The following is a 25,694-nucleotide window of genomic DNA, read 5'->3' as shown; positions in this document are numbered from 1 at the left end:
CTTAAAACAAACACTACCCATAAATACAGTAGTTGCCATAAGCTGAGGGACCATACAACCCACAGCAAGCCACAGGCTTTTCTGTGATTTTTATATTACTTAATATCTCAGGGCTCTTCGAAAGAAAAAGCAGAGATTTTAGAAAGCTTTCAAATCTGTGAAATGAAAAGTAAAATAATCCTGCAAGTGAAGAGAGTTTCTTTTCAAAAAATATTTTTTTAAGACCAAAAAACCCCACAAGAGTGTGTAGTCCAAGTCAAAAACATTTCCTGTTTAAATATTCAAAGGCAACCTGTGGCATACATAATAGGAGAAATTTCCATTAAAAAGAAAAGCAAAAGTAAGGTATCCTCGAAAATGCCCATGTTTTCTTACTCATAGGTCTGAAATAGCCCCGTTTTTAAAACACACTTAACAAATGCAACACAGCTCAATCAGGATTGATTTGAGTTCACAAAATAATTTTATTATATGTAAGAAAGCATACAGGCAATAAAATGAAGAAACATTCACAATGCATAAATAACACGGACCTGATGCAGGAGATATTTTTCAGTAGATTTCCTTCTTGTTACCCATTTCATCTAAACACTGTGTACATTGCTTATCAACAAGAATACTCTGTAAACATTTCAAAGAAATTCTCTTGAAATGCCCCCACATGAATGAGTATCTGGCAAAACAGACTCATGATACTTTATACAGTTGAGATGATGAGATAGGAACTTGATTCCAAAGCACAGAGAAGGAGCTAGCCTTTGTCAATAGAGATCCTGGCGGCTTTGGAGCACTTAACACACCCAAAGAGAAAGGGTCTCCTTTTATTTCCACCAAGAGAAGTGTCTAACTTGAGGATGATAATGAGGCACTATTCGTTAGTATACTATTAACATTTAGACTTAAAAAAAAAATCAATTCTAAATTCAGATTAAAGCACTACAAAAAGTCGCCCCACTGAGTGGTGTGATTTGACCTGGTAAGATGGAGATGCAGGATTTGACCTTTGTCTGTTGGTGAGACTGTTATAACCCAAATATTAAGGAAACCTACTGTCTTCACTACACGTATCTAACCAGGACAGCCACTTGTTGGTTCAGAAAAACTATCTGACACTGAAATGAGAAAGACGCAAAAGGCCAAGTATTTTACATAAATACAAAGTGGCACATACTTTTTATTACCACCTAAGGTCATAAATCTCAAGTCAGGTCCTTCTGAAGCTGGCTTTTATTTAAGATTATTTACAGAACTGCAAATCTTTCTCCTGGGAAAGTCTCTGTCATTTAAAAAAATTTGAACACAATAGTAGCTATGCCTTTTTAAGTTTTTCAAAATCTTTCTAGAAAAAAAAACATTCACAGCATTTGTCAATTCTCACCTCGTGTTTATTAATGCCAATGAATTTTAAAGAAGTATCACAACTTCATTTCCTATCAGTCTTTGCTGTTTCTGGAAGTTACCCATGAGCATTTAGAATCTCAGAGTTTGTCTGTTTGTTTCATTGGCCAATAAAGTGCTAGTTAGATGGACGAAATGTGATTGTAAGGTCTCAGATAATTCATTAGTTTATCCTATGACATCTGATAAATATAGATTTATTTAATAAATTTAAAATATCCATATAATACAATAAATAAATAAAACCATTATCAACAAAACATCTCTCAAGTCTGGAAAAAAAATCCCACTCCTACTGTAAGGCTCAATTATTTTTTAGAAATAATTTATGAAGGCATGCACCTACCTTTACAATCTGAAAACTCTGCTTGGACCAGTGTTAGCACCTGTTTGTACACAGCAAACTCGACCCTTCTCATTTCCTTCCTGGAAAGGATTTATTTTTTAAGCAATGCTGTTCATTGTTGATTCTGTGCCCTATTTTTTAAGTCCTAAGATAAGAATCAGTTTCTAAAAATAATTTTGGAGCCAAAGACATGTCCCTGTGAACATTCACTTCACATATGTCCCTCTTTGATTCACTATGAACAACACAGAAAACACACTGAAATGTATTTTAAAATATAGTTAGTGTGTTTAAGGAAAAGCAGCAGAGGAGGCTTGCCTGACATCTGAGTCTCACCACACCTTGGTTTCCTAACAGCAAGCCACTGAAAATCTCCTCCAGTTTTTGGGATGAGCCTGTCTGGCCGGATTCATCTCAGGGTTCAGGTTGGATGCTGTCCGTTTTGTGTGATAGGCTGGATCTTCTCTAGAGAGACATCGGTGTCGTAGTCCAATATGACAGATAGGGCCGGGGACAGCTTCTCCAAGGGTTTGGCCATTCCACCTGCCTCCTCCTTCTTCAGGTCCTCAGAGGAGCCCACTGCATGTGGGATCAGATAAACCAGATTGCAGTCCTTGGAAATGGAGCCTCGAGGCTCGTGATGGCTGGAAAATACCACAGCCCCATTGTTATTGATGCTAACCGTCTCTATGGCATTATTCGTGGTAGGGCAAAGTCTGTAGCATCCTAAGAGAGTTGAAAATGCCTTCCGAAAATCAGCATTAAAGGCATAAATGATGGGGTTCAAGGAGGAATTAGCCCACCCAAACCACACAAACACGTCAAAGGTGATGGAATCAATGCAGAAGGGCTTGGTCTCCCCAGACCCACAGAAGGGCACCATGCAGTTCAAGATGAAGAAAGGAAGCCAGCAGCACACAAAGACCCCCATGATCACGGACAGAGTCTTCAGAACTTTAGTTTCTCTTTTGAAGGACATCTTAAAGGAGCTTTCTGGTTGAGAACACTCCACTGGGTTTCCATTACCTGTAGTGGTCTGGCAATTCTTGGCATGGACTGCTGCCCTCTCCAAGGCCGAGATGCGCCGTATTTGTTTCTGGGCGATCCTATAGATCCTGGTGTAGGTGACAATCATGATGGCCACGGGGATATAAAAGCTTATCAGGGAGGATGAAATGGCATATGTCCTGCTTAAGCTGGAATCACAGTTGTCCAGGGTCTCACCCAGGGAAGTGGCATTGCCGTCAGAGGAGCTTGTGGGTTTCGCCTTGTGCCAGCTGAGCTGTACTGGGATGAAAGAGATGAGTACAGACAAGGTCCATGCCACGCTGATCAGGATGAAGGCTGCCTTGGGGGTCATCTTCCTCTCATACCGGAAGGGGCTGGAGATGGCCCAATACCTGTCCACGCTGATCACACAGAGGTTGAGGATGGACGCAGTCGAGCACATGATGTCAAAGGCCACCCAGATGTTACAGAAGGACCCAAAGGGCCAGAAGCCAGCAATCTCCGCCACCGCTTTCCAGGGCATGACCAAGACAGCCACCAAGAGATCCGATACGGCCAAGGAGATGACAAAGAAGTTGGTCACCTTGGACCGCAGGTGTCGGAACCTGATGACAGCGGCACAGACCAGTGTGTTCCCCAGGAGTGTGGACAGGATGAGCAGAGACAGGAAGCAGGCTGTAAGGATGCGGAAGGAGAAGTCTCTCTCTACCACCAGCCCAGCCCCATCCATAGTAGAGGTGTTCAGAGTCCTCATCTTGCGGAGGGAGAGCACATAGGGGGCTCTGACACCCTCCAGTTCCTAAGCAGGGATGAGGGGTCAGTCCCACCTGCAGGAGTTCTCACTCACCAGGCAGCCCCTGGCACAGCCCCGACGGCTCCCCGAGGTGGAGGACCTCACCAGCATTCCATCAGAGGGCTGCAACAATTGCGTGGCAGGAGCCTGCCCTTGGCAACCCAAGTCAGTCCCTTGGAAGGCCCCTCTTGCTTGTTACGACTGTCTTCTGACTCCCTTGCTCCAGGTCACTGTCCTGTTGACCAGCTGGCCCTTCAATTCTCCATGGAAGGCATTGGCTTTTTAGCATATTCTAAGCTATCAAACCAGAGACTCCCAGGCCTCTGCGGATCTAGGCAACCGTAGTCATATTTTGGGGCTGTTGCCTCTCTGGTGGTGACGGAATTCTCCCCTTTTGAAGGTGCAGCTGAAAATACATGCCTCACTCCTCCAAGCCCCTGGCTCCACCGCAGCTCCCCAAACGCCCTAAAAAAGCAAAAAGAAAGCAAAGGTTGTTCGCCAGGACTTGAGCCCATCGCAGCTTTATCCGTATCAAATCCACTTCGACTCAGTCCGAGCCACCTACCTTGCCTTGAGGTTGTCTCTCTCAAAGCCCCTGGAGCTCGGAAAGCGGGCTTTGCTAGGCGCCGCAGCTCCGCAACGCCCAGGAGGTGCGCCTGACTCCTGCCCCGCGCGCGCAGCCGGGGTCTGGCTCCTGATGGCGCAAAAATCGCAGGGCAGGTTTGGGAAATGTTCCCAGGCCAGGTCCCCCGGGGCCGGCGCTGCCCTACTGCCTCCAAAGGCTAATGATTGTTTAAAGCCGAGGACACCCGGGAAAAGGGCTCCCGGGCGCTCGGCGCATCCTTGAGAGAGGGTACCTCCAGGACTAGTCACTTGGAGAGCTTCTTTCCTTTGCTGCCTTTTTCCCAGAACCGAGCGCCCGGGCGCCCCTCGGGTGGCCTCTGGCCCTTCGGGGCAGGGCTCTGCGCCTCTCCGCCGCACTATCCGCTAGCTCCCGGGAGCCCGTGGGAACGCCAGGCAGAGAGCGCCGAGCTGGCAGCGGCGGGCGCACGGGCCAGCCGGGTTCCCGCGGGGCACAGCCCACCCCGCCCGCGCGTCCCCTCCCCTGCCCTGCCTGGGGGCGGGCTTTGCTTGACAGGCAGAGTTGCGGGCGACAGCCGCACGTGGTCCGTTGGATGGTGCCGCGGGCGAAACGGGGGGCGGGGGACGCCCAGGTGAGCGCTCGCACGCCCTGGGGTACCGGCTAACGCGCGGACCCTCGGACCCCTGGACAGCACGCGACAGGGCCCGCCAGACGTTAGTACCTCGAGTAAGCCCGAGACGCCTGAAAGCGAAGCTCGGCCGACCGACATTCACTGGGGTCGACCCCACGCCCTTCCCAAAGACCGAAGCAAGCAGGGACCCTGCCCACTCACCCACGCACACCAAGCCCTGGAACGGCTGGCGTCCGACCTGCGCTGTCTCCAAGTGTCCCCCAACTAGGGTGAGGAATGCCCCGCCGGCGCCCGTACTCACCGCTCTCGGAGAGGGCTCGGCGCTGCGGCGCGCCTGGCAGGTGCGATCCACTGCGCCCGGAGGCCTCTCACTTCCCGCTCCGCGGGGACAGCCGGCGCGTCGCGGGCTGCGGTCAACGCCGGACTGCAGCCGGTGCCCCGCGCCGGGAGAGCGCCCCAACATCAGCACCACGAGCTCGGCAGGCCCGGGGCGCCCTCTGCCGGCGGCGGCGGCTTCCCACGGCCCCGCTGCACCCTCACAGGTACAGACCTCACCCGCACCGGCTCCCGGGTTCACGCGGGACCCGCGCCCGGACCGGCATTTCCCCGACCACGACTGCCAAAACCTGGAAAGGGGGATGCGTAGTATTCCTCATTTAGGACTCATTCTACTAAAAAATGCCAAGAATGAAAAAGTCCTTTTGCTGGCTCTGCATTCATTGAATCGGTATATTTTCCTGAGCACTCATTGTGTGCCAAGAGCAAGGGCGATAGGGTGAGCAAGATGCAAGCTTTACTCTCAAAAAGACGAGACAGAACTGGCATTTACTGAGCTACCTCCGTGTCCCGGGCACACACCTTACGTTGTTCACCCCTTAAAACAATCCCTTCTCATAGGCCTGGTCATCTCCACTTTGCCCAAGTGGAAAATGAGGTTCAGAAAGGTGTTCAAAGTTACAGTTAATGTAGGTGCTGGCTGCCTGACTCCCGCCTGCGTGTTCTTTTCACTTACGTGTCACTGCCTACTAGGGAGCTCAGGCTCTAGTGTCAGAGCCAACGAACTAAATAAGTAATTACCCACTGGTCTAAAATAGAGCTCAGGGCAAAATGGAGGCAAGAGAGCCCTAGTGGAGAAGGACCTCCCCGGCTTCTTCCCAGCTGCCCTGGACAAAGCCTCACAGGTCAGACTTCGAACGAATTTGTACATTAAGTGGCACCATCGCCGTGCCTTCCTGGGCAAGGGGAGTCCATGTCAGACTGCCTGGCTTCCCGCCCTTACCCTGCCCTGCGGGCTGTGTGGGCTCTCTCTTCCCTGGGCTTGGTTTCTTCCTCTGTAAAACGGTGATGGCATAGCAGGATTGTTCTAAGTATTAAATGAGATGATGTTTACAGAGGGCTTGGCACTGAGCCTAGATATTCAGCCCCCCATGGGCAGAAATCCCTGGGGGCTCATTAGAAAACCAATAGCCTTGCCTCCTTGAGAACCCGGCACCACATTGGAAGCTACAGTTTTCTCTGTAAAAACCCAGAACCTGAGTAATAATTCCATTAAATTAACCAGTACAACCTGCACCTTGGTTTTAAAGGAAAGGACTGTCTTCCCGGGGCAGACCATCCTGTGCCTCTGCCCCCAGCTCTGTGCGCCCACCATCAGCCTCGCCATCACACCCAGCAACACCATGAGTCATGAGTCAAAATCACAGACAATTTTGCCACACACGTGCCCAAAGAACCACATTCTTATAGAGCCGTAAGCCATGCCTAACATAATACTTCCAGATCATTTTCCTTAAAGCAGGCATTCCCCCACGCTTCTTGACTTCATCTTTCTTTCCCTTTTATGAATAAGTACAAATTAAACGTATGCTTCTGATTCAAGATGGTCATGTGGGCTTGAACATTTAACTCCCCACATTCTACCCACCCCATCCTGAAATGTTTCCCGTGCACTCCACCTGGAGATACACACGGAGGAGAAATTCAGCATTAACCCTGGAAAACAGGAAAAAAGTGAGGTCCTTTTTCCAAGATAAAGGGCAGATGGGATTGGACGAGAGGAGGGAGGACTTCCCTGGCATTCTCCATATGGGAAGAAAACTCCAAAGGAACACACTACCAAGATCGAGGTAACAGACGCTGGAGGCCAGGATAAGGCCAGTTGAGAAGTGCCCCCAATGCCCAAGTCCTCGCAGAGCCAATAACCCCGGCAGAGCCCACCGCTCTTTAAATTAAAACAAGGATGACAACTACAAACAGAATACCCAGACCCCCAGAGTCTCATCTATAGAAAGCCCAGTGGTGACTGCTCAGGTTCCAGATGGCATCACATTTAATGATATACCAGTCCACTGGCCAAAAAAATACTTGATATGAAATTTAACTTTTACCCAAAAGCTCGTTGGAAACAAACGACATTCATAACATACTCCTTCCCATCCTCATTTCTCTCAGGCTAGGCAGTTGCTCAAAAAAAAAAAAAAAAAACCTCTCTTTCTTTACTTGAAAAATCCCCTAAATTCTTTCCAAACTAGTCCACGCTGACCTCAGTCATTTTCTCTCAACTCATTCCCCGGACAGGTCTAGGTGATCAAATCAACATACATCACTTCTATAGTGGTCGAGGGGTCTTTCTCATCCACAAGTCAATGTCTGCCACTTTCAATGTCAGAACATCAAATGTCCTCCTTACCTGTAATGCACAAAAAGGCTCAGGAACCCAGCTAGAGAAGGAGGGAAGAACCTGTGAATACCCAAGGGGATGATTTTTGTTTCCTGTCAGCAGGAAACCAGGAGAGTTGAACAATTTCTCGTGATTCCAAGACAAACACCTGAGATCTTGTTCTAGCAGACTTAGTTCACTGATTTTTGAACATGATTGCCGAGGGAACAGAAAAGAGTAAAATGTAGCTTAAATCCCATGGTTGTTTTTTTTTTCTTTCACTTTGCAGAGTGTGAATTTCAGAGGAACTTACAATTTGGCTAGAGATTTCGGCTTTCTTCCATTTTTTTCTCTCTTGAAGCCAAGGTGAAACAAAGGCTTCCGTTTTGTTCTATAAAAATCTCCCCCACAAACATCAAGAACAGGAATATAAATGCAAGCAGGTATTAGCATTAGATCATGCTGGGAATGTAAACCCAAACACAAAAGCACCTTTATTTCCCAAATTGGCATGTCTTTTAAGCACCGCTGTGATTTATGCACTGCAGGAAGGAGGAAGTTAAAATGATGCTTTTCAACAAATTTTTAGAGTTTGTAAATCAATACAAAAGACACATTATCACAGGGCTATCTTAATCTCATAAAAGAATAAATAAACAACTGAACTGTCAGGTATAACAAAGATACATTTGGGAGGCTTTGGGATTATTAAAGCTGATTTTATACCAAAAATTACTGTTTATAATGTCAATGAAAAAAAAAGAATAAAGCTTGACTGACCTTGACTAAGTAACTAGAATGCTTGTTTTCTACCATAAATATAGCATCTCTGAAATTCCTAATCCCATGTCATATTTTCTTTTCCTATAGTTACTATACAATTCCAAAATCAACACGATTAAAAATTTTGAAATCAACAAACATTACTTGGTGTAGTGGTTGAGATATAGTTCGGCACACATCATGAGCTTTCTATTGTTGCATATGTTCCTATGTTCGTGGTTCCCTTTTTCCTCTCGCTCTTTTTCTACCTTCGTTAAGCTTAACTGAATAGTTTTTATTTTATCTCCTGGTATTGCCTTATGTTCTATAATTCTTTGTTATTTTCATGGTGGCTTTAGAGTTTACATCATATATAAGATTTTTATGATAGAATTTATATAATATAGATCTATATAAGATGCATGCATTATATATGAGTATATATAATCTGTATTATGTATCAGTATAGGATATATATATATATATCTTATATTGTGTCTTTTCCAAAGCCTATCTTCAAGTGATAGTATATCATTTCATGTATGTACAGTTAAGAATCTTACAATAATATTCTTCCATGTCTCCCCTGCCAGTCTTTCTTAATGCTGTTGTTGTCATACATTTTACTTCTATATGTGACATAAACCCTATTAATACAGTTACAAGTTTTCTTTAAACAGCTAATTATCTCATAGATTTAAATAATAAGAAAAAATATATTAGTTACCCCTGTGCCATTTCTTTTTTTTTTAAGACTATTTATTTGACAGAGACAGAGAGAGAGCAAGTACAAGCAGAGGGAGTGGCAGGCAGAGGCAGAGGGAGAAGCAGGCTCCCCACTGAGCCAGGAGCCCGATGCGGGGCTCCATCCCAGGACCCTGGGATCATGACCTGAGAGGAAGGAAGACGTTTAACCGACGGAGCCACCCAGGCATCCTATCCCTGTACCATTTCTGATGCTCTTCATTCTTTTGTGTAGATTCCTACTTTCATCTGGTACCATCTTTCTGCTTGTCAGAGGACAACCTCTGACTTGTCTGGTAGTGCAGGTCTGCTAGTGATTGATTCTTTCAGCTTTTGTATCTCTGAAAAGTCTTTACTTTGCCTTTGTTTTTGAGAGTATTTTTGTTATTTTTGTTCGGGTTAGAATTCTAGATCAACAGATCTTTCCTCTTAGTGCTTTAAGAGGTTGGCCACTGTCTTCTCACTTGTATTGTTTCCAGTGAGAAATCTGCTGTTACCTTTACCCAGGTCCCTCTCTACCTAACACGTCTTTTTACCCCTGGGTGTTTTCAAGATGTTTTTTTCTCTATCGCTGGTTTTGATCAATTTAATCAAGATGCACCTTCGTGTAGTTTTCTTCAAACTCTTGATGTGCTGGAGATTTTGTTGAGTTTTTCAGTTCTGTGGGTTTATAGTTTTTGTCTAATTTGGAAATTTGGGTGCTATTATCCCTTCAAGTATTTTTTTTCTGTCTTCTCCTGTTCTCTTTTTCAGGTGCTTTAATTACATATATATTTGACTGCTTGAGGCTGGCGTACACCTCACTGATGCCCTTCTGTTTCATTTATTCTTTTTCCTCAGTGTTTCATCTGGGGTAGTTTCTATTGTTGTATCTTTAAGTTCACTATTTTTTTTTCTTCAATGTCTAGTCTGCTGTTAATCTCATCCAGTGTATTTTTCCTCTCACATTTTGTAGTTTTTATCTCTATTAGTTCATTTTGCATCTTTTTTTTACATCTCCTATGTCCCTACTTTACTTTCAGACTCTATGAAATATACTTACAACTGTTTTCATGTCCCTCTTTGCTAATTCTAACCTCTATGTCAGTTCAATTGATTGCTGTTTTTCCTTATTATAGGTTGTATTTTTCTAATTCTTTACATGCTTGGTAATTCTTGATTGGATGCCACATACTGTGAATTTTATCTTGTTGAGTGCTAGCTAGATCTTTTAATATTCTTACCAAGATTCTTGAGCTTTGTTCTAGAACACATTTATACTTAAAGACAGTTTGGTCCTTTCAGATATTGCTTTTAAGGCTTGTTAGGTAGAACCAAAGCAGAGTTTAGTCTGGGGCTAATTATTTTCCATGACTGAGGCAAGATTCCTTTGTGTACTCTACCAAACATCTTGTGAATTTTGAGGTTTTCCAGTCTGGCTGGTGGCAACAAGAACTGTTCCTGGCCCTTATGAGTTCTGGATACTGTTCCCCATAATCTGCACACTCCCATTTCCTCATATCATGCACCAACTGGCTCTCTGCTGAATACTCAAAAGGACTCTGAAGGTATCTGGAGTCCTCTCTCTCTCTCTCTTTCTCTGCAGGTCTCTATTCTCCAATAGTCTGTTCTGCAACCTCTAGATGCCTTGGTGTCCCTAGACTTGCAGTTCTGTCTCTTTAACTCAAGGAGTCCACCAGATTCCACCTCTGTTCCCCTTCCCCACACCCTGGCCTGGAAATCCTCTTGAGTCAGTAAGCTAAGGTGGTTGTAGGGCTCCACTCATTAGTCTCCCCATCTCTCCAGGATCACTGTCCTTTGTTGCCTGATGTCTGGTATCTTGAAAACCATTGTTTTGTGTGTTCTGCCCATTTTATTACTTGTTCCAGATGGGAGGATCAATCTAGGCCTTGTTACTCCATCTTGTTTGGAAATAGAAGTATTCACACTTTGGATTTCAAATCTAAAAAAACAAAGGAATGTAAGCAGTCAAGGGAGATTGGGATTGGAAGTGGAGACTTGTTGGGTGCCTGGGTGGCTCAGTTGGTTAAGCGACTGCCTTCAGCTCAGGTCATGATCCTGGAGTCCCAGGATCAAGTCCCGTATCGGGCTCCCTGCTGAGCAGGGAGTCTGCTTCTTCCTCTGACCCTCCCCCATCTCATGTGCTCTCTCTCTCTCTCTCTCTCTCTCTCAAATAAATAAATAAATAATAATGAAATAAATTAAAAAAGGAAAACCCTCTTAAAAAAAAAGGAAGTGGAGACTTGTTAAACAATACTGATTTTCTTTTTTTTTCTTTGCACCCCAAAACTGCTACTGACCCATGCCTCTGGGCTGCCACAAGCACTAGATCTATCTCTGGCCCATGTGTTATTATGGCTCCAGAATTTTCCCTTTCCCTCGCCTACACCCCTCAGTCTTGAGAGATATATGGAATCAGTTTGGCCCCACATGGCCTTCTAGGGCTGTGGACAGAGTCAACTCTAAGAAAAGTTAGAGGGCTTACAAATGCCATCCTGCATTCCATAAATATTTATTGAGTGCCTATTATTGGCCAAGTACTTTTCTAGATGCTGAGAATGCAGCAGCAAACAAAGCAAACATCCTTGTCTCACAGAGTTTATATTTCTATAATAAATGATAGATACATTTCACACAACACAATATAAACTTGCTATGAGTTTCAATTTTGTTGAAAAAAAAACTCATGCTCTTACTAGCAAAATCATAAACTAAGACAGGCTAATTTAAGAAAGTTGTTTATACTGAGTAAATATAGAATCTATTGAAGCCCTTGAAAAGTCTTCTTTAGGCCATTTACAGAAAACATGAAGCCCAGGGGATACACTTTGCAGAGGAATTGCTGATTTGTCTGTTGGGTCCATGAGACCATATATGAGTGGCGAGCCTCAGAGAATCCTTCACAACAGAATTCATTAGCTAAGGCCCTTCTCCCAGACTACCTCTGCCATTGGGTAAGTTACTTCCCCTCCTCACCACATAATCACCAGCCAGTCTTACCGCCGCCCCCTGGCCGGCAGCTGTGAGAAGACAGCATGGGTGATGGAAAAGAAAGAGCAATGAGTCAGACAGGCCTGGCTCTGAATCTTGGCTCTGCTAATATCTAGCTGTGGGACCTTGGTCAAGTTCCTTCACCTTTCTGGCCTCCTTTTTCACCCCCCTGAAAATGTAAATACTACTATTTACCTTCCAAGTTTGTTGAGATTAAATGAGACCCCAGCTACAAAATGTCAGGTTGGTAGGTGGAGATTAGGAAATGTTCCCTCACTTTACATTCTGTCTTAGCAAACACTGTTTTTCAAGTGTCATTTGTTGAGCTTTGCCAGCTCAGCATATGGTAGCCTGCCCCTCTGTAGCTAAGTGGATGGACAATGATCTGAGGATGCTTTCTTCCTAAGATCTGAATCTTAAGCAGGAGGACAGAGAAGTTGAAAACATTTGGTGGTCATTCATCCCACTGGCCCTGACTGGACTGTTTCTGCTGTGAAATTTCATGTAACTCTTGCTCCCAGAGAGCGCTTTGCTCCCCATCCACTCCCTGGCCTATCCTGCATCTTCCCTTCTGTTCAGTGTTACCTTTCCAGGGAATTTCCTTTCATTTAGGTTAGCCATAGTGAATTTCTGTTGCTTACAACCAGAGAGCTCTATCTGATGAGCAAAACAAGAAGGAAAAAACCAACAAAAACCCATATTTCATGTTTTATTTGGATTTAAATCAACTAGAGCCACCAGTTTTACTTGCTTGGCCAACAGGGAGGAATATTAGACATAGGACATGCCAGAGTTTTCCTAATTAACAGAAGAGCCTGTATATTCTGTGTAACAGTAGGTCTTCCCAATGACTTATTTCATTTAAAGCCATCATTCCCTATAACAAACACAGTCAATTGATTAAGTGAATACATAGTATATTTACCTGCTTCCAGTGATCCTTAGAGTTGCCCCCACCACCCGTACCTGGAACCCTTGGAACTAACATGCGCTGAATCCCCACATTTTGGACACTGGAATTTATCTAATTGACTGTTTCTCCAAAGAGTAGAAGCATCCATCCCAGCTTTTGGAGGCTGGATTGGGACCAAGGGAGGCTTCCCGGAGAAGACAACCCCCAATCTCATTGTAAAGTAAAGGTAGGAATTATCCAGATGAAGAAGGAGGGAAAGGTATGTTTGGCAGAGGAAACAATAATGAAAAGACTTGGAGGAAGTGATGGTGTCAGAGAAGAGTGGAGAAACGACAGACGAGGCTGGAAGATGGCAAGACATATAAAGAGGGCCCAGCCCTGCTTTGGAAACCCAAAGTATTTTTAGGGTCAGTGTGTTTTTAGTCAGAGGCTTATGGGGGGTCTCAACATATCCAATAGGCCTTGTGTTCATGAGGCAGAGAAGCTAGAGCTGAAGCCCCCATATATCTCAGTGGCTCTAGTTTGGAAGACATGGAGAACTTTGAGGACTAAGAAGATGGCCAGCAACCTTACAGACAGAACCCTGGGGGCCTCAAAAGCAGGTTTCTTTTCCATACCACCCACAAGTTGTGCAGCCCCGGGCTTCAGCCACCCACTTCTCTGAAGCCCTTGTGTCACCAACTGTCTACTCAACATCTCCACCAGGTCATCCAGTTGTGTTCTTTGTTAGATTCGTCATCTTCCTTCAAAATTTGCTGTTCTTCTTGTGATTCCTCTCTTGATGGAAGATACCTCGACTCTCCCAAGCACCACAGCAGAAGCCTATGCATTACCTGATGTCTTTGCCCCCCTCCCTCCATGTTCGAAGTCGTACACTCCCACCCGTTCTTCTTCTTGGATTCATGGAGACATCTGCCCCCTTTTCTCTACTTCTATAACTACTCTTCTAATCTGGTCTCAACATCTCTCACTTGGTTACCACAGCCAGCCTCTTAATCATCATCCCAGCATGTGCCCAGGACACCAGTTGTAAGGTGATGGGTTCTATAGCTTTAATCATCAGAGACACTTGCGAAGTGGGATTAACAGAGATGAGCAGGATCGTTCACTGATCCCTCCACGTTGCTACCTGAGGCTACCAGATATGGTAGCAAATATTATTCACCACTTGTCCCTTTAAAAAAAAAATCTATTACTTCCTTACAAATTCTTTTATTAGGTCTTATGTTTCTTTAGGCATCACCCTGTTGGATTTAATTCTAGTAAAAGGAATTTTATCTGCAGTCTTGCAAAGTAATCCCTCCTAATTAAAGGTAAAGGGACAACAACAACAGCAACAAAAACTGGCACAGCTGTACCTGGGGGGAAACCCTAAACAAGACAGCCTTTTTGGGAAACAAGTTTAAATATAGTTAAAGGCAGGAAATATTTACAAGAATCTAACTCAGTTTTCTGTTTAATAAACACACGAAGGACTTCAAGTATCTATAAAATCTCTTTGGAGATGCCTGGGCTCAGGGCCTTCCCAGGGTAATGTACCTTCATTCACACAAGGCCTTTCATAGTGATTGGCCATCACAGGGAACACTACTCAAATTATCATCTATCATTGCTGGAAGGTTTATAAACTGCATTTTTCTTTGTCAGATGTCACTTTTTTTAAAAGTAGAGTTAGCAGGTTACCTAGAGAATATGAGACACAGGGGCAGAGCTTAGATCTCTAAGATCCAGGGTCAAATTATTGCAGAGCACAGCAATGCCAAATCAATGAGGTTTCTGACTCAAAGCAGTATAAAAATGTCATCTTGTATTTGATGTAATAGTAAGGGTTGTGTTGATGCTCCCGTGTGCTGAAATGAAACACAGAAGAATCACAGCTACTAATGCAACGGAGTAGGCAAGAAACTGATGTCTTTAGCGCCATCTATGGGCCAGCTCTGGTGGAAGTTTTATTGTCCTTATTTTAAATAGGAAGGAACAAGCTCAGTAATATTTGTCAATTTCTCTGACATCACATACTAATAAGAGATAGATCTGGGCTTCAGGCCTGATTCTATCTGATTGAAAAGACTGGGATCTTTCCAGTTTCTTCACATTTATGCGTTCATTCATTCCATGGGGATTTATCAAAAACTTACACTGGGTCAGGCCTCCATCACACACACAGTTTTTAAATAAATGTGGATTTATTTAAAATTTATAACTATAACTTGTTATGAAAGAAAGAAAAAAGAGGAAATAATATAGGCTAGGGTTGACCTTTTTGGTAGATTATATTATCATTCAAAATATTTGCTGTCCTTCCTTGGGAAAATATTATACTTCCCCAGCTCATTGACTTCAGGTTTGGCCATAGGACTCATGGTGCCCTCTATATAGGAACATTAAGCATCCACACCTTGTTGCACCAAGGAGTGTCCATGTGACTTATTTTGACTAATAGAATATAGCTGGAAGTGATGTGCATTTTTGTCAGGCAGATACCTTAAAACCAGCTCACAGTTTACCATTTCTCTTCTCTCTGCCCTGAGTCCACAATGTCCCAGGTAGAGGCTATCCATTGGTCTATCCCAGAGTGAAGCCTTTGTGGATCAAGCTGACCCTTGATGGACATGCTGTTGCTGTAAGCCACTGAGATCTGGGGGTCATTTGTTAGTACAGCACAACAAACCTACCCTGATTTATGCACCTTCTTAATTGAGGGTTGGTCAATGAAGAGTCCTTTGAGGAAGTAACATATGAGCTGACACCTGAGTGATGGATCCTGCTAGGTAAATAGCAGGAGAGGAGAACTTTCCAGAAAGGACAAAACAGCCAGTGCACATGACTTAAGATGAGAAAGAACTTGGTACATTTGAGGAAACAAGACCTGGGTGTCTGGAGTGGACAAGAGTAGTGAGAAATGAAGCTAGAGAGATGTCTGGGCTGGAGCATAGGGAACTCGAGAGCCAAGTGAGAAGGCTGGATTTCATTCCATGTGTGATAGGAAGCCACTGAAGGATTCCAAGCAGTGAGATGAAGTGATCAGATTCAAGTGTTATATATATATATATATGTGTATATATATATATATATACACACACACACACACACGAATGAAATATAATATGTATATGGAATAGGTTCGTTATACTGTTACAAAAGATGTATACAACAAAATTTATAAATGATACTAAATTATATAATACTTTTATAAGTTTCATAGAGGCAACTGATTTTTACAAGATGCTTCATTGATTTTTGCCAAACTCTTGTATTCTTAGCCCAGTTATGATTGCAATTAATCAACAAGTTTAGTTCTGACATATTAGTTGATATGGTAAAACAAAAGTGAAATAATTAAGATATGTGTTGGAACGTCACTCAGCCAAGAATGTGAGCAACTTCCATAATTGAATTAAATCTCTATTTTGAGCTCCCATTCCAGTGAGGTGGTTGAAAGTTTATCTTCATTAAAGTTTTACCTACCTTCCCATTTTCTTGGGGTTGCATCTAAGTTCCAAGGCCCATTGAGAGGCGGGCCCATTGAGCCTTCATTATTTCAAAGAGGCCACTATTTACACATGTATATGACAATGCAAATGTCAACATTTATATATCCCTCATTCCTATCTTCAGGACTCGTCAGGTCTGCAAGAGCTGTTTCCACCACTCATCCTTAAGAACCTGACAATCTCTATGAAGCTAAGATTCCATCTCCCTATATTCATTATAGGGTCTGCCAGAGAAGCAGGAGACAGGTTCCCTCTCCCTGGAACTTATTAATATCTGGATTTTCAATGCTCTCCCTCTTCTTTCCTCCACTTTTAGCCTGAGGAAATCATTCCCAGTCTCGGGGAGGAGTAAATCCCTACATTCCTTAAATATCCCAATCCACAGTTTAGTAGATAGTATAGTAAAAACTGGCTCACTCTTTGGAGAAAAATAAAGTTGAATCCCTACCTCACACTATATACAAAAGTAGATTCTAGATGGATTCAAAATCTAAAGGTGAAGCATAAAACTGCACAACTAAAGAATTAAATATGGGAGAATATCTTTATGATTTAGCATTTGGGGAGACTTTCTAAATCAAGACCTCAAAAGCTCAAAACATAAGGCAACAAGTTGACGGATTTGATTACATTGACATTGGCACAATTATGCCCCCAGCCAAGGGAATAAGGAGGAACTGGAATCCAGCATGGGCTCTGCTTAGGAGCCAGACAACCTGGGGTGGCTTCAGTCACAGATAGGAGTGGCTTTTTGTAACTCATTTGCCAGAGAGGGTGACCATAAAGACACTATGTGTGTGTCAGCTGGAGCCCCGATTCTGTTTCATCAATATTCTTCTCAGAAATTCCCATATCAACTCAAAGGTTTCTTTGCAGCCTCTGCTTTTGGTTTAGTCCTGAGGCTATTTCACTTGCCCTTACCTCTGCCTGGCATGCTCTTCCCCTGATCTCTGCATGGCTCCTTCCCTCCCTTCATTCAGGTCTCTGCTTTAACTGTCACCTCCAAAGAGAAGCCTTCCCTGAATACCCCTTCTGAATTACTACCCCCATCCTCACCTTGCTCTGTCCTCTTAACCAGCTTTCTTCATTCCACTTTTCGCTCCCTGAAATCCCATATGTCTTGGTTCAGTGCCATCTCCCCCACTGGAACGTAAGCTCCACAAAGGGAGGGACTCAGCCTCACTGGTGCCTGTCTAATGCAGGCACAGAGGAGGTGCTCAGGAAATATGAGGTGGGTGAATAAATGGATTGGATCTAAAGAGCAAGCAGGATATGGAATTCTTCTCAGAAGAGTTAAAAAAAAAAAAACGGAACAGCGAGTACTTAACCAGAGCAAAAAGAAATGTGAAGTATTATTTTCCCTCATTTTTGCCCTATTATGTTAAGATTAATTTGACTAATGAACCAGTTCCTTAAAACGCATAACAGAGTGAGTCAGCTTTCTCAGAATAATCAACATTGTGTTTAGCCCCCAGGACCTATTTAAAGACATAACTGGCTTCCAAGTGATATTTAGTGTTGCTTTATTTTTAAACAAAGAGCCAATTCATGATGTGTTTCTCAGATTCTTTGTGTGTGAGACATGCTGGGCTTTCACTCCCAAACAGGAATGCTTTTAGGATTATTGTCTTCATACTTGAGGAAGAAAAGTCTAAGGCCTGTCTACCTGTTGACTACCATCCAGCCCTTCAAATGAGCAGATGGCAGGTCAACTTTGCAGTTAGCACTTAGATCCTGAGGCAAACCCCCTGTGTCTCAAGAATGGACAGGTTACTTGGAATCAATTGAAAGATGATTTTGTTGCTTCTTTGGTGTCTGGTCCATCCTGTTACAGAAGCAGGTTCCATCACTGGCTGCACATTGAAGCTTTAGAAATCCAGATTGCAAGTCCCAACTTTTTAAGATTCTGATTTAATTTGTTTGGGGAATAGGGGGAAAAAAATGGGAATTTTTCAAAAGCTCCCAGGTGCTTCTAAGCCAGGGTTGAATCATTGTTTTAAAAGATCCCTCATAGGACTTGGGCAAAACAACATGAAATCTCACTGCCGCCAGTACTTTGCCTGGAGAAATACCCTTGGTTTCCCATTCGTCCACTCTGCTCCTCGGGCCTCTCTGCTTTGCCGGCCCCTCTTGGTCCTTGACCTCTGACCCTGACCCCATTCTCTTCCCTCTTTGGTGAAGGAACCTCATGAGGATACTCCCTCCAGCTTTGACCTCAACCCTGGTCCCAGGCAGAATTCCTGCATGTCACCTGGCTCCATACCCCCTATCTGGGTGGGAGAGGGTTACCCCTGCGCTTTCTTCACTCACGCTTGCCCTTTGAGATCTACCACCAGGTCCAGCCCATGCACCGAATTCCCTGCACGAGCCACAGGTCTCCCACCCACATCCAACTGGTTGGGCCTTTATCCTATGGTACATACTCTTCCCTCTGCAAAGAATGTTCTTCGGAGCCTCTTCACCTCACTTTCTCTTACTAGTCCTTAGAGTCCTGGTTCATCTAACCCCTCTGCCAGGAGCCCTTTCCTGACACATACCCAGAAAGGGCCCGTGGCTCCTCCCTCTGGACTCTGTGTCTGCTACTTAGACCACGTGGCCCCTGCCTGTGTCGTGCTCACTGCCTCACTGGACCCTGAGCTTCTCACCAGTAAGACCATGTCTAACTCGCCTCGGTGCCCAGAGTGCCTTCCTGGGTCCTAACCCAATGCAGCATCATCACAGAGCATGGCGAGTAAACCACTAAGCAAATGGGGCCTCGGGGAGAACTGGGAGATTTGGCTTGGCTTACAGGTGAATCTGTGTTGGGGCCACAAGCAGTAATTTATCATTTTTATTTTTAACCTTCTAAAGTTTAGAATTATCAGGATGCAGACTTAGTACAATACAGCTTTGTGTGCAAGGAGCAAATTAGTGAACAATGGCCTTGATCCAGCCAACAGATGTCTTTTGATTATCTTACCTGGTGTTTAAAATCGTAACTTAGTTGTCAACATTCAAAAGTTAGGAAATTCTACAGATTTTACAGATTTTGGGCTCCTCAGAAAAGGAGGCCCCACAGCGTCCAAATTCCCAGGGCCACAATTTGCGGGGCTGGGCAGACTCTGCCCCACCTGGTGGGTGTGCCCTGCTCCCGTGGCTCAGCTCCATGCTCTCTGCTGCTCTCATGACCACCCAGCTGACCCTCGAGGGCCTTTGAGCTCGAGCCCCTGATCTCCATCAACCTGCTGCATGGCTATTGGCATGCACTCCACCGTGTGCCATAGAGCTAACAGCACCTAATCTAGAGTTACAACAGCCGTATGGCATTAGGTAGATGACCTCACAGCTCTGAGCCCCTTCTATGCCTTCCAGCAGCTCACCAATGAAAAGAGGAGACAGACCATGATCACAGAAATATATGCAATGAAATAAGTACTTCAACGATATTAATACCAAAGCATGATTAATTCCAAAGATTCACACCAAAGCACCCAATGGAAAATACAGAAAGCACCTGGCAAATTGAAGGGCAGCTTCCTAGAGGAGGTGTCTTTTGAACTGGCCTTTGAAGGATGTGTATCAGTTTGTCCAAGAATAGAGACTCTCTGGGAGAAAGGCATTCCATGCAAAATGTGTGCAGAAACAGGAGGAAGAAAACAGCCTGGTGCATTCCGGACACAGTGAACTGGTAGATGTACCTGCAGTGGTGTAAGGCAGGAGGTGAAACTTTAATTTAGAGTTTGAGATCAGTATCAAAAAGCCTAGAATGCCATACCAGGGAGGTTGGACTTTATCTGGAGGGCAAAAACAGGCTTCCGGTTGCAGATTAACAGAGCTTCATATCTTGGAAAGATCACTCTGGAGGCAGAGCTTATGGGTCAAAGCACATCCACCAAACATTGAGAACTAAATGCAAAAAAAAAAAAAATCTGCTTTCATATCTGTAAGAAGTTTGTATATGAATGTTCATAGCAACTTTATTTATAACCCTAAACTGGAAACATTATAAATGTCCATTACCTAAAAATTGTGGTAAATTCTTACCAAACAGAGCTCTACACAGTGAGAAAAAACAAACCACAACTAAAACCAACAACACAGATAAATCTCAAACACATACTGAGGGAGGGACACCTGGGTGGCTCAGTCGGTTAAGCGTCTGCCTTTGGCTCAGGTCATGATTCCAGGGTTCTGGGATCGAGTCCTGCATCGGGCTCCCCGCTCAGCAGGGAGCTTGCTTCTCCCTTTGCCTGCCACTCCCCCTACTTGGGCACGCTCTCTCTCACTCCCTCCCTCTCTCTGACAAATACAGTCTTTAAAAAAACAAAACAAAACACATACTGAGTGAAAGAAACCAGACACACACACACACACACACACACACACACACACAAAAGCATATTCCGTACAATTCCGTTTAGATGAAGCTTCAGAACAGACAAACCTAATTAGAAGCGAGTGATAGAAATCAGAGAGAGCAGGTAATAGATATCAGGACAGTGTTACATCTGGAGTGGGAGTGTACTGACTGAGAAAGGGCATGAGGGAACTTTCTGGAGTGATTCAATTCCCCATGATATGTGAGAGTGGGGGAAGAGAGCATCGACCTTTATAGGAAAGGCTTCATGTTCTGCTGGCACATGACCTCAGCTCAGCTGATCAGATGCACCTGCCCAGCCAGTGGAGCATCCCTTCCAGTGATGGCTGCAGCAAGCAGTTCCCAGAGCGGAAGTTACTCTTGTGCAAACTTCAGTGTCCAGTGGTCAGGGTGGAGGCCAGAGTGGTGTGGTGGCATGATTTGGACAGGGTGGGGAACTGTGGCAGGCACTGTTCAAGGAGCTGAGAATACATCGGAGGATACAGCAGATAGAATCCTTGCCTTTAGTAGGACATTCTAGCTGAAGACACAGAGAAGAAACAAGTCAACAAATAAATAAACAAGGTCATTTTGGATAGTGACAATGCAGTAAAAGAAGTAAAAGAATGATGATCTCCAATGTGAATGGGAGAGGCTATTCAGACAGGCTGTCAAGGAAGGCTTCTCTGAGGAGGTGAGGTTTGACCTGATAGCATTCCAGGCAGTGAGAACAGCATATGCAAATGCCCTGAGGTAGGAATAAGTTGGTCTGTTCAGGATTCAGAAAGTTTGGCGATATTAATATGAACAAGGGGGAGAGTGGCATGTGGTCAAACTGAAGACATAGGACAAGACAGAGAATGAGGGTCCATAGGCCATGGTGAGGAGTTTTATTGTCAGTAAAACACATAAAACAGATTTTATTGCCAGCAAAATTGGGAGATACTGAGGATTTTAAAACAGGAGACGACATGATCTGATTCACTTTTTCAAAAGATCAGGAAATGGATTATTAGAGGCCAGAGTGGAAGTGGAGATGGAAAATCAGGTGAAGAGGAGCATGATGTTTAGTTTTCTGTGTCACCCGAGCCAGGCTACAGACCCAGGTACTCCAGGAAATACCTACCTGGGTACTGCTGCAAAGGTACTTTGTAGATGGGATTCACACCTATGACCAGTTGACTTTACACAGAGAAGACTACCCTCCTTAATGAGGGTGTGCCTCATCCAATCAGTGGGAAGGCCTTGCAAGCAAAAACTGATTTTCCCAGAGAAGTTCAGCCTCTCAAGACTGCAGCATCATTCCTGTCTGGGTTTCTAGGCTGCTCTTCTGTCCCACAAATGTCACCCTTGCCCAACCTCACCCCCTCATCACGTGAGCTAATTCCTTACCAGAAATTTCTCAATGGATAGAGAGAAGTAGAGATACATCCTATTGGTTCTAATTCTCTCGTGAACCCTAACTGATACAAGTAGTTCACCCCTCAGGGTTCCTGTGCCGACTAGAGCAGAGAATTGTGAAAAGGACTTCTCCGCGCCCCACTCACAGCGGGCACACGAATACCCTTACTGCCCTACCGCCTTTCTATAAGGTTCTGCTGAGCTGCTGGACACAGAATCTCCAGGGCCTTCCCTCTCCTGAGGAAAAAATCCCCACAAAATCAAATGCACCTGAGTGGATAGTGTATAAGAGTCCCCTCACCAGCTTGAGTGGTTGATGATACATCCGCTCAGTGGAATGTTCCACAGTCATTCAAATAACTAAGGACCCTTTCCGCAGAGGTCTGCCCTGAGGACACTCCCTGCCACCCCTCCCTGCTTTATTTATCCTAGCACTACCCACCATTCTATGCTGTACTCATTCACTGGGTTTACTGTTTGTCTCCTCCTTCAAGAATGTCAGTTGCCTGAGGGCAGGGGGTTAAATTTGTTCCCTTCAATGTAGAATCCCCAGTCCCTGGAACAATTACTAATATATAATTGGTATTCAATAAGCATTGATTGAATTAAAGCAGGGATGAATGAATAATGAAGATTATGACGTAATCTGAGAAAAATGTTTATGAACTCCAACTTGTTATTTTATTTTTGTTGAATAATAGTAAAGCAAAGTTTATTGAGCAATAGTATACAAAGCTCCCAAAGAGGGAGGGAACTGGAGAGGGTTGCGCTGAACTCTAACTTTAAATGAAGACGGCAGATCATAAAATATGCACATCACAATCTAACCACAAGTTCAGCAAATGCGTACTAAATCCACCGCATGCCCTTCATTGTGCTAGAACTGGAAATAGAACTTTGAGTAAGATCTTTTTTTTTTTTTTAATTTTTAAAGGGGTTCGTGGTCTAGAGAGAAGACAGGATACTAAGACCAGGGTGAAAGGCTGTGAGTTAAGTGACCACACGAGATTTATGAAGTGATGATGGAGCCATGAAGCTGGGACCCTGGCGACAACAGCTCTCAAGCATTGAGCCTCAAGTGTTGAGCCTTCCTGTGGCCAAGCACCCTGATAAGCTCTTCATATACCTCATCTCAGATCATCTCAACACCACAGTGGCTTTAGAAACAGAGAAGCTAAGGCACAGTGACGTTAAGGAGCTTATCAGTTTAGGGTCTCATAACCAATCAGGGCAGAGATGGACTCAGAAGCCAAGTTGGTCTGAGTCCAGAGCCTGTGTTCTTAGCACTGGGCCACGTGCTTCCATCATTTGTATAGAGAGTGGAAACTCAAGCACAGGATGAACAGAAGTTTGATGGGTCAGAAAAGAAAATGCTAGAAGAAAACTTAACTTAGGGGCGCCTGGATGGCTCAGTCGTTAAGCATCTGCCTTTGGCTCAGGTCATGATCCCAGGGTTCTGGGATCGAGCCCCACATCGGGCTCCCTGCTCCGCGGGAAGCCTGCTTCTCCCTCTCCCGCTCCCCCTGCTTGTGTTCCCTCTCTCGCTGTGTCTCTCTCTGTCAAATAAAAATCTTAAAAAAAAAAAAAACTTAACTTAAAAAAAAATCTATCAGGGACAGTGCTGAGGAAGAGCATGGAGTGTGTGCATGAACTTTTCCATTCTTTTCAAATTCATACGATTGTGTATTTATTTTATCATCATAAATACCTGCCTGATAAAATCTGGAACTTAAAGTTTTCACTAGAATGCTAATATAAAAAAATTGATTCTCACCAAATTCCCTGTTCTATTGTGAGAAAAACATCATCTTGTGATATACTCAGCAAGATCTTTCTTCAGCTCACTGAACTTTTAGTATGCTCAGAAATGTATCCCCTTCTTTGCTGACTTAAGCATTGTTTTATTTTTGCCATGCCCTGAATGGTTCAAAGTCCATATTAAAACGCAAGGGTTTTGCAACCTTTGTTGATGCAAGCCTAGCAAGAATTCCCCAGCACTCCATCTCCTCATCAACAAAGCTGGAAAATACAATCTTAGCTTCCGTACTATCATAGTTTCCAAAGGCTGTTTATTTGAAACAATGGTAGGAACACATGTGGACACTTACTTTTCATTCTTACATCCTCAGCTCATTTCTACTTCTTCCGTCTGCCTCCTACTTTTTTAGATTTAGTTGCACTCAGCTCAGATGTCACCATCTCTGTGAACCTCACCCCAAGTCAATCAGGAATAAAAATCTAACTGGAAAGAGCTTTGTGATTTAAAAAAAAAAATAAAAAAGAGTGTATGCGGGTGGCTTTATTGGCTCCCATAACTGGAAGCCCAGGAGCCCAGGTTGGTTGAGCCAGGGACTGAAATGATGTCATCTGAACTCTGTCTCTTTTGCATCTTTCAACTTAGCTTCTCTTCTGCAGAGTGGCAGAAAGCCACCCCGACAGACAGCCCCTGATCCACATTCTCCCAGCTCCATAACCCCAGTAGGGGCAAGGAAGGGGCATGAGATGAGTCCACATATAAATTCAGGACAGGATTCTGTTTGGTCCAGCTTGGGTCTTGTACCCAGGACTGTGGCGGGTGTGAGAAGATAAATGATTGACAATCTGACCAGAATCAAATGAAGTGAGACGGGGGAGCTCCCCCAAAATAAATCGGGACGCTGAGAAGGCAAAGAAACACAAATGATGGAATTTTTGATAAGGGATGTCCCCAATTCTCCACCTGCCGGTATATCTCCACCTATTTGCAATGTCATTTTACAGCTCCTCCCATCAGGAAATAAAACCTATTTTCCCCTGAATCTGGGCCGGGCTTGTAATTTGGTTTGACCAGTAGGATGAAGTGAAAGTGAAGGCATGTCAGTCCCAAGCGCTGGCCTTAAGAGGCCTTGAGTTTCCTTCCTCCTCCAAGTCCTCATAGCCCTTAGTCAAACAGCCCACATTATACTGTTGCAATTTTTATATTGAATTGTAATCATTTCTTGTAATTATTTGTTTACATGTCTATATCCTTGTCAATAAGTTCTGTGAGGGAGGGATTTTTTTTTTTTTATCTTTTTGAGCCAAACAGAAACTGGTTCAACATTCAGAGGAATTCTGAGGCTAAGGAATGCCACCAAAAAACTATTTGTGAAACCTATGCTGAGTGCCCAAATCACTGGCCAGTTTGAATATCTTTACTTATATATGGGGGCCATTTGTTTTTCCTGATTTTTGTATGTCTTTCCATTGGGTTATTTCTTCTTACTAGTTTGTAAAGGGTTTTTTGTAATATTTTCTGCATAGGTATTCTTTACCACATCCATGCATTGAAAATATTCCCTCCCAGTCCGTGAACTTCTCCCTTCTCTTACACTATCGTTGGTGAGCTATCAAACTAAACTCAATTTTTGAGTTTTCCTGAGGCTTAACTTTTCAATCTTTCCTTTATATTTTGTACTTTTTGTATTTATTTAAGAATGTCTCCTTATCCCACGGTCATAAACATACCCTCCTACATTGTCTGCTAAAAACTTGGGAGTTTGTTTCTCATACTCGGGTCTTTAATCCATCTGGAGCTGAGTCGTATATGATATAAGGTAGAGAGTCAATTGTCCCAGTATTATTTAGTGAATATTTATCTTTGCCCCCCTCACTTG

The 25,694-nt window shown here is 44.0% G+C and overlaps 1 protein-coding gene across 1 annotated transcript; it reads right to left on the bottom strand.

Annotated features, from left to right (window-relative positions):
• Positions 1 to 2,165: 2,165 nt before the first annotated feature.
• DRD1 (dopamine receptor D1) lies at positions 2,166 to 3,506 on the bottom strand. Its single transcript, XM_028102601.2, has one exon. It carries the CDS (start codon positions 3,504 to 3,506, stop codon positions 2,166 to 2,168), a length of 1,341 nt encoding a protein of 446 aa, XP_027958402.1.
• Between the last annotated feature and the right edge of the window lie 22,188 nt (positions 3,507 to 25,694).

This window comes from Eumetopias jubatus, unplaced genomic scaffold (assembly GCF_037043125.1).
Source record: "Eumetopias jubatus isolate StellerSeaLion01/CBP00866 unplaced genomic scaffold, mEumJub1_p1.0 scaffold_5, whole genome shotgun sequence".
In the NCBI taxonomy this organism is placed as follows: domain Eukaryota; kingdom Metazoa; phylum Chordata; class Mammalia; order Carnivora; family Otariidae; genus Eumetopias; species Eumetopias jubatus.
Note: the sequence above shows the minus strand (reverse complement) of the source record. Positions and strands in the feature narration are given on the sequence as shown.

Coding starts and splice junctions, on each gene's coding strand:
- DRD1 (XM_028102601.2), bottom strand. CDS start 3,506: ATGAGGACTCTGAACACCTCTACTATGGATGGGGCTGGGCTGGTGGTA.